Consider the following 13,328-nt stretch of genomic DNA (forward strand, 5'->3'; position numbering starts at 1 on the left):
GTGGAGGGAGTCATTGAAGAAATTGAAGCGTCGGAATGGCTGAGCCCGGTCGTACTCATAAAGAAGCCCAACTCACAAGAGCTGAGAGTGTGCATTGACCTTCGCAGTTTAAACTTAGAAGTCATCACCGACAACTACCCACTACCGAGCATAAACGAACTCATTCTGTTGATGAAAGAAGCCAGAATATTCTCAAAATTGGATATGAGAAACGCATACCACCAAATACAATTGCACGAAGAGTCGAAACCTCTCACAGCATTCATCACACCGTTTGGCACCTATCAGTTCACCAAGATGCGATTCGGCTTATCGTCAGCGGCATCAGCTTTCCAAGGCATGATGGACGTCCTGCTACGGAAGGTCAGAAATGTTGCCTATTTTCAGGATGACATCCTCGTGTACGCAGGGGATGAACAGACACACAATGCCACACTGAGAACTGTCCTGACCAAGCTGCAAGAAGCAGGTGTGAGACTACGCCATGAAAAATGCGTATTCAAAGCGAAAGAAGTCGAGTACTTGGGGTACAAAATCTCAGAAAAAGGGATTAGTCCCAAACAAAACTTATTGCATGCCATAATTAAAGCACCGGAACCCACCAGCAAAGATGAAGTAAGATCATTTCTCGGACTGGCGGAGTATTACGCCAAATTTATCCCCAAGTTCTCAGAGACCTCGGCACCACTCCGTGAACTCCTCAAAAAAGGTTCGGAATTCTTGTGGCAAGAACCCCAAAAGAAGGCGGTCGAAAGTATAAAACGGCACATCATGGAAGCGCCGTGTTTACAGCCATTTAACCCAGAGTGGGAGACAGTCATCACCAGGATGCCAGTGCGTATGGACTAGGAACCGTTCTAACGCAGAAGAAAGGAGACACGGAACATGTGGTAGCTTTTGCCTCGAAGGCTTTGTCCTCGGCGGAACAGAACTACTCCACCATAGAAAAGGAAATGCTGGCATGTGCATGGGCGGTAGAACATTTCAGAACATATGTGTGGGGCACGAAATTCAAATTGGTGACAGACCATAAACCCCTCATCCACATGCTCAGCCCGGGAGGCACAAAAGTGTCTACACCCAGACTGGCACGCATTTCAGCAAAACTGCAGGAGTACACGTTTGAAGTGCAGCACATCTCAGGATGGAAGAACTCACAGGCAGACTGCATGTCGAGACTGCCAGAGGGCAAAGTCAAGGCCACCACGTTTCTACAAGGGGAGTGCATCGTGGCATCCATCACTGATATAAAAGCACCTGATTACCTGGAACTCAGTGAAAAACACTGGTTGGAAGAAGACGGAAAAGACCCGACCATGGCAAAAATCCGAGACTGGATCAAGGAAGGGTGGCCCGATGAAAAAGCAATGCCAGAAGGCATGAGACCCTATTGGAAGGTGGCCGAGGAGATATCTGAAACGGACGGAATAATAATGAAAACGGACCAGATAATCCCATCCGTAGGCATGAGGAGAACCATTCTCTGCAGAGCCCATGCGGGTCACCTGGGAAACACGATGACCCGTCGCAGAGTCAGAGACTCCTACTGGTGGCCTTCCATGGACCAAGAGATTCGCACCATGATAGAGCGGTGTCATGAGTGCCTCAATAGCGACAAAAGATTAAAAGTCAGACAGGCACCTCTAATTCCCACAGAAGTACCAGAAGCGGTGTGGTCAAAAGTGGGCATAGACTTTATAGGACCCCTGGAGGCGATGGCGCCAGAACATCGGTACGGCATAGTGCTGGTAGATTACCTACCCAAGTGGGTCGAGGCGGAGTTCGTCCCGAACATCACCACCGCGACAGTAATCGAAGTCCTCACTGAAATTTTTCAAAGGGAAGGCCTCCCCAAGGAGGTAGTGACGGACAATGGGGTACAACTTATATCACGGGACATGGAACAATTCCTGAGAAAGCACCATATAGGCCAAAAGAAAGCGGCTTTGTATCATCCCCAAGCCAATGGGCTCGTAGAGAGGGCCAACAGGTTCATTAAAGGGGCCATCCAACTAGCCACAGCCTCTGGAATGGACCCACTGAAAACAACCGAGGAGGCCATAGCGGCCCACAGACTCACTCCCAACGGGATCACGCAAATATCCCTGTTTCGAATGTTGAGAGGGAGGAGTGCAGCCTCCACGCTCATACCCCCATGGCTGTCCAAAGTAAGAGAGGATGAAGCAGTTGACATGTCAGAGGTGGTGTGGAGAATTGAAAACAGCAAGGCACGCATGAAAACATGGAGTGACCGAAGAAGAAGAACCAAGCAAGCATCAGACATGGGAAGGGGAGATTGGGTCAAAATAAGACTGCCAAAAAAAGATCAAATCACAGGCTCGCGGTTCAGCAGACCCATAAAAGTGAGTCACAGGGGAACCAACCATGTTCGCACCGAAGATGGGCGCACGTGGAATCTGGAAAGAGTAGCCCTTTATCAGAAGAGACAAGAAAGAGCGAGGACCCCGGAGAGATCACATGCGGAAGGAGGATTAGACTATGAGCGAAGGGAAGAACGCGAGCCAGAGAGGGACGACAGAGAGAGGGAAGAAACAGAGATGGAACCTGAAACACCTAGGTCTGAACCAGAACAGGAGCAGACGGAAGTCCGCACCGGAGAAGGTGGCCGACCCAGTAGAGAGCACAGAAGACCGGTGAGATACAAAGACTAGGTCTTGCAATGAACTTCCTTTGCATTACCCAGGGGAGGTGTGTAGAGATATAGCGAGAGCCCCACTCTCGCGAGAACTCGCGGCCGCACCAAGACCGCCCCCGCGCGCATTACGGGAGCGGCAGAGGAAGCATCAGGACGCGTCCGGACGGCTCCTCCGAGATTTGGGCTTGGGGACTGCACCACAAGGCACCCCAGCCCCCCAGCCCTGCAGCTGTTAACAGGCACGTTGCCTGGTTGTTTTGGCACGTTTATGTGCATATGTTTGCAGCAGATGTCGCCCAGTTAATAAAGGACATCAAGCTAACCGACAGCCTCCTGTCATCTTTATAAGAATTTACTACAATGTATGCAAATGTGCCCTTGCTTTGAACGTTAAGTCCCAGACACCGGGGCCCCTCCCCTTCCCACAAGTCCTCTTCTAATAGCGGGACACTGGATGATCTCCAGAGCAGAAATTACTAACCTCTGGTGGGAGAAACGCAGTAGTGCTAAACCGTAACCTGTTGTGTTAAGAGGCTGCTGGAGCGCTGGATCTTGTGGGGCGCTCGGTACTGAACTTCGGAGAAAGAGAATGGTGTGTAAAAAAAAATAGGTAAAAGTAAACCGGAAAAAAGTAAACTTTTTTTTTTTTCTCTTAGATCCACCCTTATAAGAACATAGTCAACTACTTGCCTGACTCCAAAATGCCCACCCTCTGCGGCGGCCACGCCCACATACCTGATTCGTTTGTAAACCTATGATTCTCCTATTAGCTACACCAGACCTAGGGGCGTGGTCTGATGGTGATGACGCGTCCACTCAGGGTCCTTGGGATTTCGCGGGAGAAGCTAGGGCGGTTCGTCGGTCCTAATTGGCTCAGAGAGCGCAAGGGGCGGTTCCAGTGCGGCGGGAAGATTCGGATCTGGGTCCTGGAGCCCAACCCCGCTGGTTGACAGCGCTCCTGACAGTTAGGGCCCCCCTGGCTGTTTCCCGATCCTCGCGCCGCTGTGCGCTGCAGGTGGAGGCCCAAGAGAAGAGCGCACTGGAGCCCAGCCGCTGTCAGCGGATTTACAAGGATCCGACCCACTAATCCCCGGCCGGTGCTAAGCTGATTTGTCCACAGTCAGCTCCCTTGGTGCCTGCGTCTTTCCGGGATCCACCGCCCCAATGGACACCCGCAGACCCATGGGTTCACGGGAGCCGTCCCCGCCGGCCGTCTACAGCGGCAGTCGGGAGAGAAAACTTAACAGGAAGCGCGGCCTGCAGACCCCTAGCAGCGAGGAGCAGGACAGGAAGGGCTCCAAGTTTGTAAGTATTCCCAGCTGTAGCAAGTCATAGACGTGGGAGGGATGAACTGTGCATGTACGAGCACAGTGCGCTCTAGAGAGGGAACTATATGCAGACTTGCATTCCCTGATGGGTATGGTAACTTATTTAGCAACATTTGCAGCACACTGTCCTAGACTGCAATAAGACGCGGCTGGCTCTAAAATACACGAGATACAAGAGCACCCTTGGTGGCTACGACCAGGCGTGACAGCTGACTTTCCAAGTTAATTGGTGTGGTCCAGACAGTGGCGTAACACAAAATGTGGAGGCCACCCCACGTTGTGAGCCATGATTAGGGTTCCTCCACAAAGCACGGGCCACGCCACACTCTGGGCTGACCTGAAGCACCGTGCGTGATGATCGTGCTGCTGCAGGGCCATGCTGCACACTCCCAGGTAAAAGATGTACATATGTTTTAATCAAACCTTAAATCTTTCACCTACCATAGAAATAAGAGACCTGTGGCTGGTTCCTGGCACCCAAATGAAATGTATCAGGAATGTGTGTGTAATTTAATAACTTACTCCTGTTGGCTTTGCCCTTAATGCCAGTCCAAAGCTTATGCTGCAGAAAGAAAAACATGTAATTGCTGGCTGCACAAATGCTCCTCCACCACCATGTGGGAACACTTTTTGTGTTGATGCTGCTCTTAACGCCAGTACAATATTATATGCCACAGTAAACAAACAACTTTGCTGGCTGCACAAATGCACCCCGCCCTCCCCCACCCCCTCATGTAATAACACTCATGTTGGCTTTATTTTTAACACCAGTAAAAAATGTCATGCTTTGGTAAGAAAGCGTCATAAGCTTACAAGTCTGCACAAATACTCTCTCTGCCACCATGTAAGAGCACACATCAGCTGTATTTTGCTCTAACGCCAGTGAAATATGCAATGCCACAGTAAGGAAACATTTCCTTGCTGGATGCTCAAATGCCCCTCACCATGCACGAACACACATCATATTGACATTGCCTCTAATGGGAGCACAAAATGCCATGCCTCAGAAAGAACATTTCCAGACTGCCTATCACATTGTATTATAAGCCCCTCCTCTTTGGAATAACACTAATTGAGCTGGCTTTTCCCAAAAATACCAGGTCACTGTAAGGAAATGTCCATGTTCTGTTACACATGTCTGTGCCCTAGCCTCAATCAAACAACAAAGGTCCTGTCTCCTGATGGCAAAGTCGAACGTATAGAAAATAAACACATTTAGTCACAAAACATATATCAAATTGAGCAAGCGACAACCCAAAAAACCTCAAATGTGTTTTAATACATATTAAAGAAAGCTACAGTGGCTTCCAAAGTAACAAAGATATTACAAAATAACCACTGATGAAACAAATGGAAAAATACAATATTGCAGAAACACAAACAGTACAAGAATACAAAGCACAAAGGTGCTTAATAACTTACAGTACCGTATATAAACTTTTAACTTATTAACAATGTTGGATACCATAATAAATATTACAATGATCAAGTTGGACCATATGCTACACACAGTCTAATGACAGGCCATTAGTGGTGACCAATGGTCAACTAGAGGGTGATATGAGACCTCACAAATACATTGCTTTTCCCAAAAGATTAATAATATCGTCCCTATTGCTAGTTATGACAGCACATGACCATTGACCAAACAAGCCAGACTGTCCCCTTCCTTCATGTAACTCACAAGGGTTGGTGCCTTGAATGCGTTGTTCTTCGAGGGTCTCCTTACTGGCTCTTTATTCAGGGATAAGGCAATGCATAGTTTCCCTTTTCGTATCTTCTTACATATTCCTTACTAACTCTACAACATGAAAAAATAACAACACATATTTTAGTCTACATCATTTGTCTCTGCTCTAATTTATATCTAAATAGCTGCCAAGAAGCTCTAATATACCTTAATTTATAAAGAGGATAATTCATTACTTTCCATTTTGAAAATATAGACTCAATTTGTCTTGAGTTTCCATACAGGACCTGAAAGTTCCTATAAAGACATAAAATACAACTTGGATAAGAACCCAGTAGTTGTCGTTATGGTTGGAAATAATATACAACACATGTATTTAAAAAGAGATAAGTACCTGTTCATAACCGGGTTCCTTTTTTTTAGTATTTTTTTTTTTTTGAGGATGGACCCATGCTTCTTTGTGACTGGATGGGACAGTTCATGATTTGAAAGAGGCGTTAATAAATGCCGTAATGAGGCACCAGGGAGTCTGCACATTCTGTGATCTTGGGGTGTTGGCAGATATTTTCTTTGCAAGTCGATGGTCTGAGCTGTTGGAGGAGTGCAAGAACTTCAGATTCTGTGACAATGAGAAGAGAGGGTGGGGGGAGAATGGGAAGGAGAGCTGGGTGTGGGGAGTGCTCCGTCTTGGGTAAGGCTTTGAATTGAGCTTGTATTTTCTCTTGAAGTAGTCTTATTTTATTAAGCATAGCGGCCTGTATGCTGGCACACCAAGCTTCATCCTTAATGATTTCGTCTGGGCTGGCGACTGGGGTGATGAGGTCTTTAAAGATTGAGAAAATGTCCTTAGATTGTGAGTTGGCCTTGGAGATCCTATGGTTGAGGGATTTGGATTTAGCTTTGTAAATGGCATCTTTATACTGGGTTGTACGTTTTTTAAATTCTTCCTTGGTGGAAGCACTGGGCATAGCTCGCCAGTTAGGGCGTTACGTTTGCGTGTACGTAAGGCAAGGAGTTAATCCGTGAACCAGGAGTTGGTATGCATGGATTTTTTTGTATTCCGATGGGGCTATGGTGTTGATAGCTCTGTTGAGGGTGTTGGTGTAGGTGTTGGGGTCATTCAGGCGTCCATTCTAATCATGACAAGTCTATAGGACTCACCATAACCGAACTCCCTGAGGTTCTTCGTGCTCTAACAACCTCCTTCCCGATTATATGGGCAGATCGAATGATCACATATCTAGGGGTTCATATCACAAAGACGTATACCTCTTTTATGCGCGCCAACATAACCACCTTGTAGGAATATGCCAAAGACCTGTTGCAAAGATGGGAGATGCAGGCAATCTCGTGGCAGGGCCGAATCAGTGTGGTTAAGATGACCTTGCTGCCCAGGCTCCTCTACTTCTTCCAAGCTTTGCCTATCATGATCCCAGAGCAGGACCTCCTAGAACTACAGAAATGCAGCATAAGGGATTTAACCCTGTGAATATTTTTGCAACAATTGGGATCTAACCCAGTTAATTGGACACTTTGGGATTCAACCCATTTATTAATTTTATTTTTTCAGGTAGAATATTGGCCAGGAATTGGAGTGCACGCCTCACCCCTCTCTTTTTTTTACATACAGAAAGTAGTGGGTCGCCTTATCTGGTGGTGGTAAGCATATAATCTCTTGTAAGACTCTCCTTTGGTCTGGGAGGAATACAAATCGCCCCAATGCTTGACTGGGCAGCAGAAGACAGACTGTCGAAATGGAAGGTTTTAGAACAGTCATCCCTACCCTTACCTTTTTCCCCACCTCCCCTTTTTCCTCAAAGCTATCAGAAGTTCTCATTGGGACCTCCTGGAAACCACCTGCTCTATTCTGCGCCATTGGAACAGAGCATGCTCCCAACTTGGGTTTAGATCAGACCTGGGCCCTCTCTCTCCGGTCCTAAATAACCCAGAGTTGTCCTATGCTTGAGAGACCTGTATAAGGATGGGGTGCCTCTAAATTTTTTGGACTGTAAAGAAAAATTCCATCTTTCCCTGAGACTGAGCACATCAGGTACGCTCAGCTTGGACATTGGGTATCAAACCATCAAGTCAAATTGCATGTCGACCCCGTCAAGGGGATAGCACTGCGTGTGATAGAGAGCCAAGAAAAACGAAAGTATCCACCTGTTGCCTCTTGCTGGACTGGGAGTCTGTAGAGGACAAATTACCATAAATGGCCCACTGGGGATGGACATATCAGGGGATTCACGGCAAATGAGAGGGTCCCGAACCCACAGAAGCTCCTGCTGCACCTTAGTCGGAGAAGGAGCCATCAAATTATACTTTCGCTGGTACATGACCCCCCTTCGCTCCCTGAAAGATTGCATGTCATTCGTTCAGGTTATTCAAATTGTTGGTGGTATAGATGTTGAAGTCTAGGAAATCTTGGTCACGTGGTGGCACTGCCCAATTATCCAAACATATTGGCAAGAGAGTCGATCGAAGATAAAGGCGAAAACAGGCACCTTTCCGATGTTGGTCCCTAGAGCGGACCTGATATCGTACCTATTGATGGCAGCAAGAGCAATCCGTGATCATTTTTGGAAGACGCCAGAGGGCCCTTGTATCTCATATTGGTGGGTTAAAATATGGGATATCCTAGCCTGGGAAAAAATCACAGCACACAACGGAACTGCCAAGATTCTCCTGTACCTTGGGCCCTTTCTTGGAATTTACTTGAGAGAAGGAGCACATGTTTTCTTGGCCGTAGATCATGAAACACTTGTTACAGACGTAATGTTTGATAGAAAGACTTGGCTGAGCAAAATGATGGAAGATGTAATAATCATTACTATCCATGTGACCCTTTTTTAAAACACTTTATTTTTCTGCTCTTCTTTTTCTCGAATGAAACTTCGATGGTACTTTGACAATGTCTGTACTGTTATTGCTAGGCGTTTGTACTATGTTCATTGAGATTCCAATAAAAGGACAACTTGCAAAAAAAACCAAAACAGCAAAACCCTTTAAATTCAGTGGATGTGCAAAGACATACATACACATGTCTTTCGGGCCTTCAGCCGTGCCCACTGTATATTTTAAAACTCTTTCTTACTCACTAGCCATGGCCTGCGCCCATGACCATTGGTCCCCGGCCTTTTTCCATGGCCCCTTTACCCCAATAGCTTTCTCTCGGTCCCACTGGCCATGGCCAGTGCCCGTGGCCTTCAGCCGTGACCATGCTACATAGTGCTCCAATAAGTTTCCTAAAGGGATCCACTAGACATGGTCTTCGGCAGTGGCCACACCACTAGGTTTCTTTTGGGCACATTAGCCATGGCCTTTGGCCGTGTACACTTTCCATATTGCATTCCTTGACAGGATAGGTTTCGTTGGGGGCCCACCTTCAGTCTTGTCCACTTTCCATATTCCACCATTCGGTTCCTTAAAGTAATCTAGTACCCATATACTCTGGCTAAACACCCGTTAGCCCCCACTTCTGTAGCTGTAAAATCTTTTTTCCCCCTTTAACCACGCTTCCATTTGCAATGTGTACTACAAATTACCCTGGATATCTGGAAACGCGCGCAAATAACAGCAATTATTTTCATGTGCCCCCTTAATTCCTGATCGTCCGTGCTCCAGATAAGATTTCGAAGTGGTAGTATTTATAGAGTAAAATGATTTTTAGGGAGTAAAAAAGTAGTCCCATACCCAGTGGGAGGATTTTTATTTTTTTTAAATATTTTTTTTATTGGCATAGCCTTTACAACCAAACGGCTCCCCCTCTCTTCCCTACCCCCCCCCAACAATCTCCCCAAATTATCCTACCACCTAATCCCCTCCCACACCTGAGGAAATTTGAATCAAAATGAGTCTAGTTGATGCCTAAGATTTGTAACTTCTGTGGGCATAAGGGTACATTATAGTCCTCTTGCAGGAAATGTAGCACCCCTTCCCAGTCTTTTGTAAATATAGGCTGGATGCCTTGGATGGCATAGGTGACCCATTATTATGGCACAGAATTCCAGATTTTCACAAACCAGTCATGAGTATGGGGTCATTCCTTTGCTTGCCAATGTTGGGCTATCAAAAGCAGGGCTGTCAACTGCAACATAGTGTATGCTTTCCGCATGTGCCTGGGCCATTGTTTATTTTCCGTTGTTGCAATTCCCAATAGGCAGTCTTTCAGGCCCATTTGGGCTTGGATTCTGAAGATTTGTGCCATATGGTTGTTGTCCCCCAAAAATTATTCAACTTGGGACAGTGCCACCATACATGTATCCAATCCCCCTGCAACACCTATTGGAAGCCGCCACTCTCATTTTATGTAACCTATGTGGGGTGTAATGCCATTGTGTCATGATTTTGTACCAGGCTTCTCTTATCTGTAGTGACCAAGTGAGTTCAGGTATTGTCCTCCATTATTTCCCATTCCTCCACTGTTCTAGTTTCCCCCTCTATTGGTTGCCATTTCTGTATGTATCCAAAGGTACTCCCCTGGCTGGTTATCAGTCAGGAGTAGGTATAAGTTAGAAATGAGAGCTTTGTCACCCAGGTTCGATACCAGAAACATTGCAAATGTTGTAAATGGCCTAATAGCTTCCGCTCTAATCGAGGTAGGGGGGCATAAACCAATGTTGGACCTGAGAATATTGGAATCTGTCTCCACTAGTCCTAGCTCCCTTTTACATTGGTCAAACGTTTTGGGATCTTTATCTTGAAATATATCTCGTAGTTTGGTACGCGCAGCTCATTTCCATTTTGAGAATGAACACTTTTCTATGCCTGGAGTAAATTGGGGGATACTGGACAGCGGTGTAAAGGGTGACGGTACGTTGTGAGTTGATGCTGTCGGATCACCCGATCCCATTTCTTTTCAACTAACTGCGTAATATGACTAGCATGCATATTTGAGGAGTGATCTTGCCTGGGGAGCCATTGTAAGTCCCCTAAGTGGGGTCCAAACACCTTTTCCATCTAAATCCACTTCTTCTCCGAATCCATTACTAACCGTCCTAGCTCGCCTCTGTATAGGAGCCGTAAGGGTTCTTGGTGTGATCCGCAGAGGTTTATTCAAAATAAAATTTGAGATTGCCCTGTGAAGTTTACGGAAAAACGCCATATGGACTTGCACTGGGAGTGCTTGGAATAGGTAAAGAACCTCGGGTAATACCACAAATTTCACAGAATTGATCCACTCCAACCAAGAGACCGAAAGTGGACCCCATTCTGATAGTTGTTGCTTAAAATCTTCCAATAGGGGAGGGGTAATTTGGACTTGTATAGCCCCCCTAGTTAAATGCACTCCTAATGGCTTCATTTCCCCCTGAGCCCAACCAAAGGGAGAGATTTAATATTTGCAATTTAGTAACATTTCTTTTTAGTCCACTACCTTCCCAAAGGACTCCAATTCCTTCATAACTGCCGTTAATCTCTACGGGTCTATAACTTTGAGGAGCAAATCTTCTGCATAAGTCATGATTTTATGCATGTCGCCCCCGAAAGGGATACCCTGAATCTAATCTGCTTGTCTGATTTTAGTTAGCAGGGGTTCTTAGTGTAAAGGATACAACCGAGGCGAAAGCGGACAGCCCTGTTTGGTGCCACGGTGCAGCGTAATTGGTGAAGACCTTTGGCTGTTAATTAACAACCTAACCTTTAGATCTTTATAATTCACTTGAATCTTGTCAACAAAGTTAGGACCAAACCCCATTGCATTGAGAGTGCATACCAAGAAGGACCATTCTACTCTATCAAACACATTTTCTGCGTCTAGCGAAAGAAACGCAGCCAGGAGCCGGTTCTTGGAGATTTTCTCCAACGGGTGACAAGCTCATCTAATATTATCATGGTTTTGACAATGTTTTATGAACCTGGTCTGATCTGGGAGAATGTTCTCCAGCCTATTGGCCAGGACTTTCGTGCATATCTTGTCATCAAGATTTATCAGGGCAGTGGGGCAACAGGTCGGATCCTTATTGGGTTTTAGGAAGAGTATAATTTTTGCCTCTTCAATCGTGTGAGATATATGGCCACTATCTCCAAAAGGAATAAAAAAGTCTAGCTAATCTAGGGGCCGAAATAGAACGGAATTTTTTAAAGAATATGGCTGGGTAGCCGTCTGGGCCTGGGGACTTATTCAGGGGGAGATTCCGAATGACCTGCAATTCCTCCTCAGATCTCTTGCTCCAACATCTCTCGTTCCTGTGCTGAAATTACCAGAAGCTGAACCGATTGCAAGTATTCACTTTGCAATGTGGAATGTCACGTATCTCACTGGTTGAGGGTAGAATAAAAAGTCTGGAATTGTGTGAGGATCAGGGGGGTCGTGGTGACTACCTCCTGCAAGAGATCTCTAATTCCCTGGATGATGTGGGATGCCCTTTTATGTCCGAGCTGTCTAGCCAACAAGCAATCAACTTTGTTGGCTTTCACATAATGTGTCTGCTTTACGTACAGGAGGCTTTTCTCAGCTTTTTTCGTAATCAAAAGATTCAGTCTGCCCCTTATATTCCTGTATGCATTTTCTATTAGCAGTCCCATGTCGGCTTCAATTTTTTTCATGGCCTGCTTTTAGTTCATCTTCAAGTTCGGATTCCAGTCCCCTTTGTTTTTGCTTAAGCGCCCACTCTGCCGTAAATTCCCTCCTAAAGGTTGCCTTAAATGCGTCCCAGACTGTTTTCCGCCATCTCCTCATTTGCATTGATGTCAAAGAACTCTATAAAGTTTGCCTTCTAGTTTGTCCCTAATGATGAGGTCATAAAGAAAAGCTCAGTTGGACATGTCCAAGACCAAACCCTGCGTTCTGGTTGTGGGAGGCTAAATTCTAAAGCGCAAACAAGAATTCCAGTCACACAGCGCCAATAGTTAAGTTTTTGTTGAACTGCATGCTCGAATTACGGACTAGTTAGCCTTCTCTAATACTTGAGTGTGAGTGGCTCGGCACTAGTGTGGGGATCACAATCCTAGACGAGCCGACCACCTAGGTAAGATGATTGGGACATGGTCCCTTAGACCACCGCTCTGATACAGGGGGAGCGTTTCGCTCGGAATTAGATGCAAGGCGACAATGAGCAGTCCGCTGACGCTTATACATGTCTTTTATTTTCTTTCAAATTCTTGCATCGGGTTACTGTTTTCCTCAATGATTTTGACTGCATACTCAAATTGTTGCAAATGCAGTAAGATGCCGCAACAGCGAAGCGCAAGAGGTATGTTTATTTTCACTTATTGGGCACGTTATTATGAGTGCATCTTCGAATTAGGCACCTTCATTAACAACTCAGATCGAGTTTCACAATCTACCCATCACTAAATAGCAATTCTGGCATCTTTGTCTCTTTGCTACAGTATAATGCACATTGACATGTGCACTCAAATTGTTTCGTCCTTTGCATATGCAGTAATTTACCGCACCAGCGAAGCTGAAGGGCTATGTTCATGTTAATTTGTTGGGCACGTTATTACGAGTGTATTTTGGATTTAGGCATTGACTGACTGATAACTCGGATCGAGTTTCATAATCTGACCATTACTAAACGACAACCCTGGTATTTTTGTCCTCTGCTACAGGATATCATACCTGCCCACCAAGTATCGATCTGATAAGATCCTACTCACATACAAGGTACTTTACAACAACAAGGTTGTGCACATATAACGGCTCTAGCAA

At 45.8% G+C, this 13,328-nt stretch overlaps 1 protein-coding gene across 7 annotated transcripts in view; it reads left to right on the forward strand.

Moving 5' to 3' along the window:
• The first annotated feature begins 3,473 nt into the window (after nucleotides 1-3,473).
• Nucleotides 3,474-13,328, forward strand: part of DIAPH3 (diaphanous related formin 3) — a 2,562,783-nt gene continuing 2,552,928 nt past the window's right edge. For 6 of the 7 annotated variants that reach the window (XM_069640493.1, XM_069640496.1, XM_069640494.1 and 3 more), the window contains exon 1: nucleotides 3,475-3,961. In XM_069640493.1, coding sequence (XP_069496594.1) covers nucleotides 3,821-3,961 — 141 coding nt within the window. In that variant the 5' untranslated portion in view covers nucleotides 3,475-3,820. Of the gene's footprint in view, nucleotides 3,962-13,328 lie in introns of all 7 variants that reach the window. The other variant, XM_069640497.1, reaches the window with a different exon arrangement.

Source organism: Ambystoma mexicanum, chromosome 7q (assembly GCF_040938575.1).
Source record: "Ambystoma mexicanum isolate Mex_15411 chromosome 7q, UKY_AmexF1_1, whole genome shotgun sequence".
Classification (NCBI taxonomy): Eukaryota; Metazoa; Chordata; class Amphibia; order Caudata; family Ambystomatidae; genus Ambystoma; species Ambystoma mexicanum.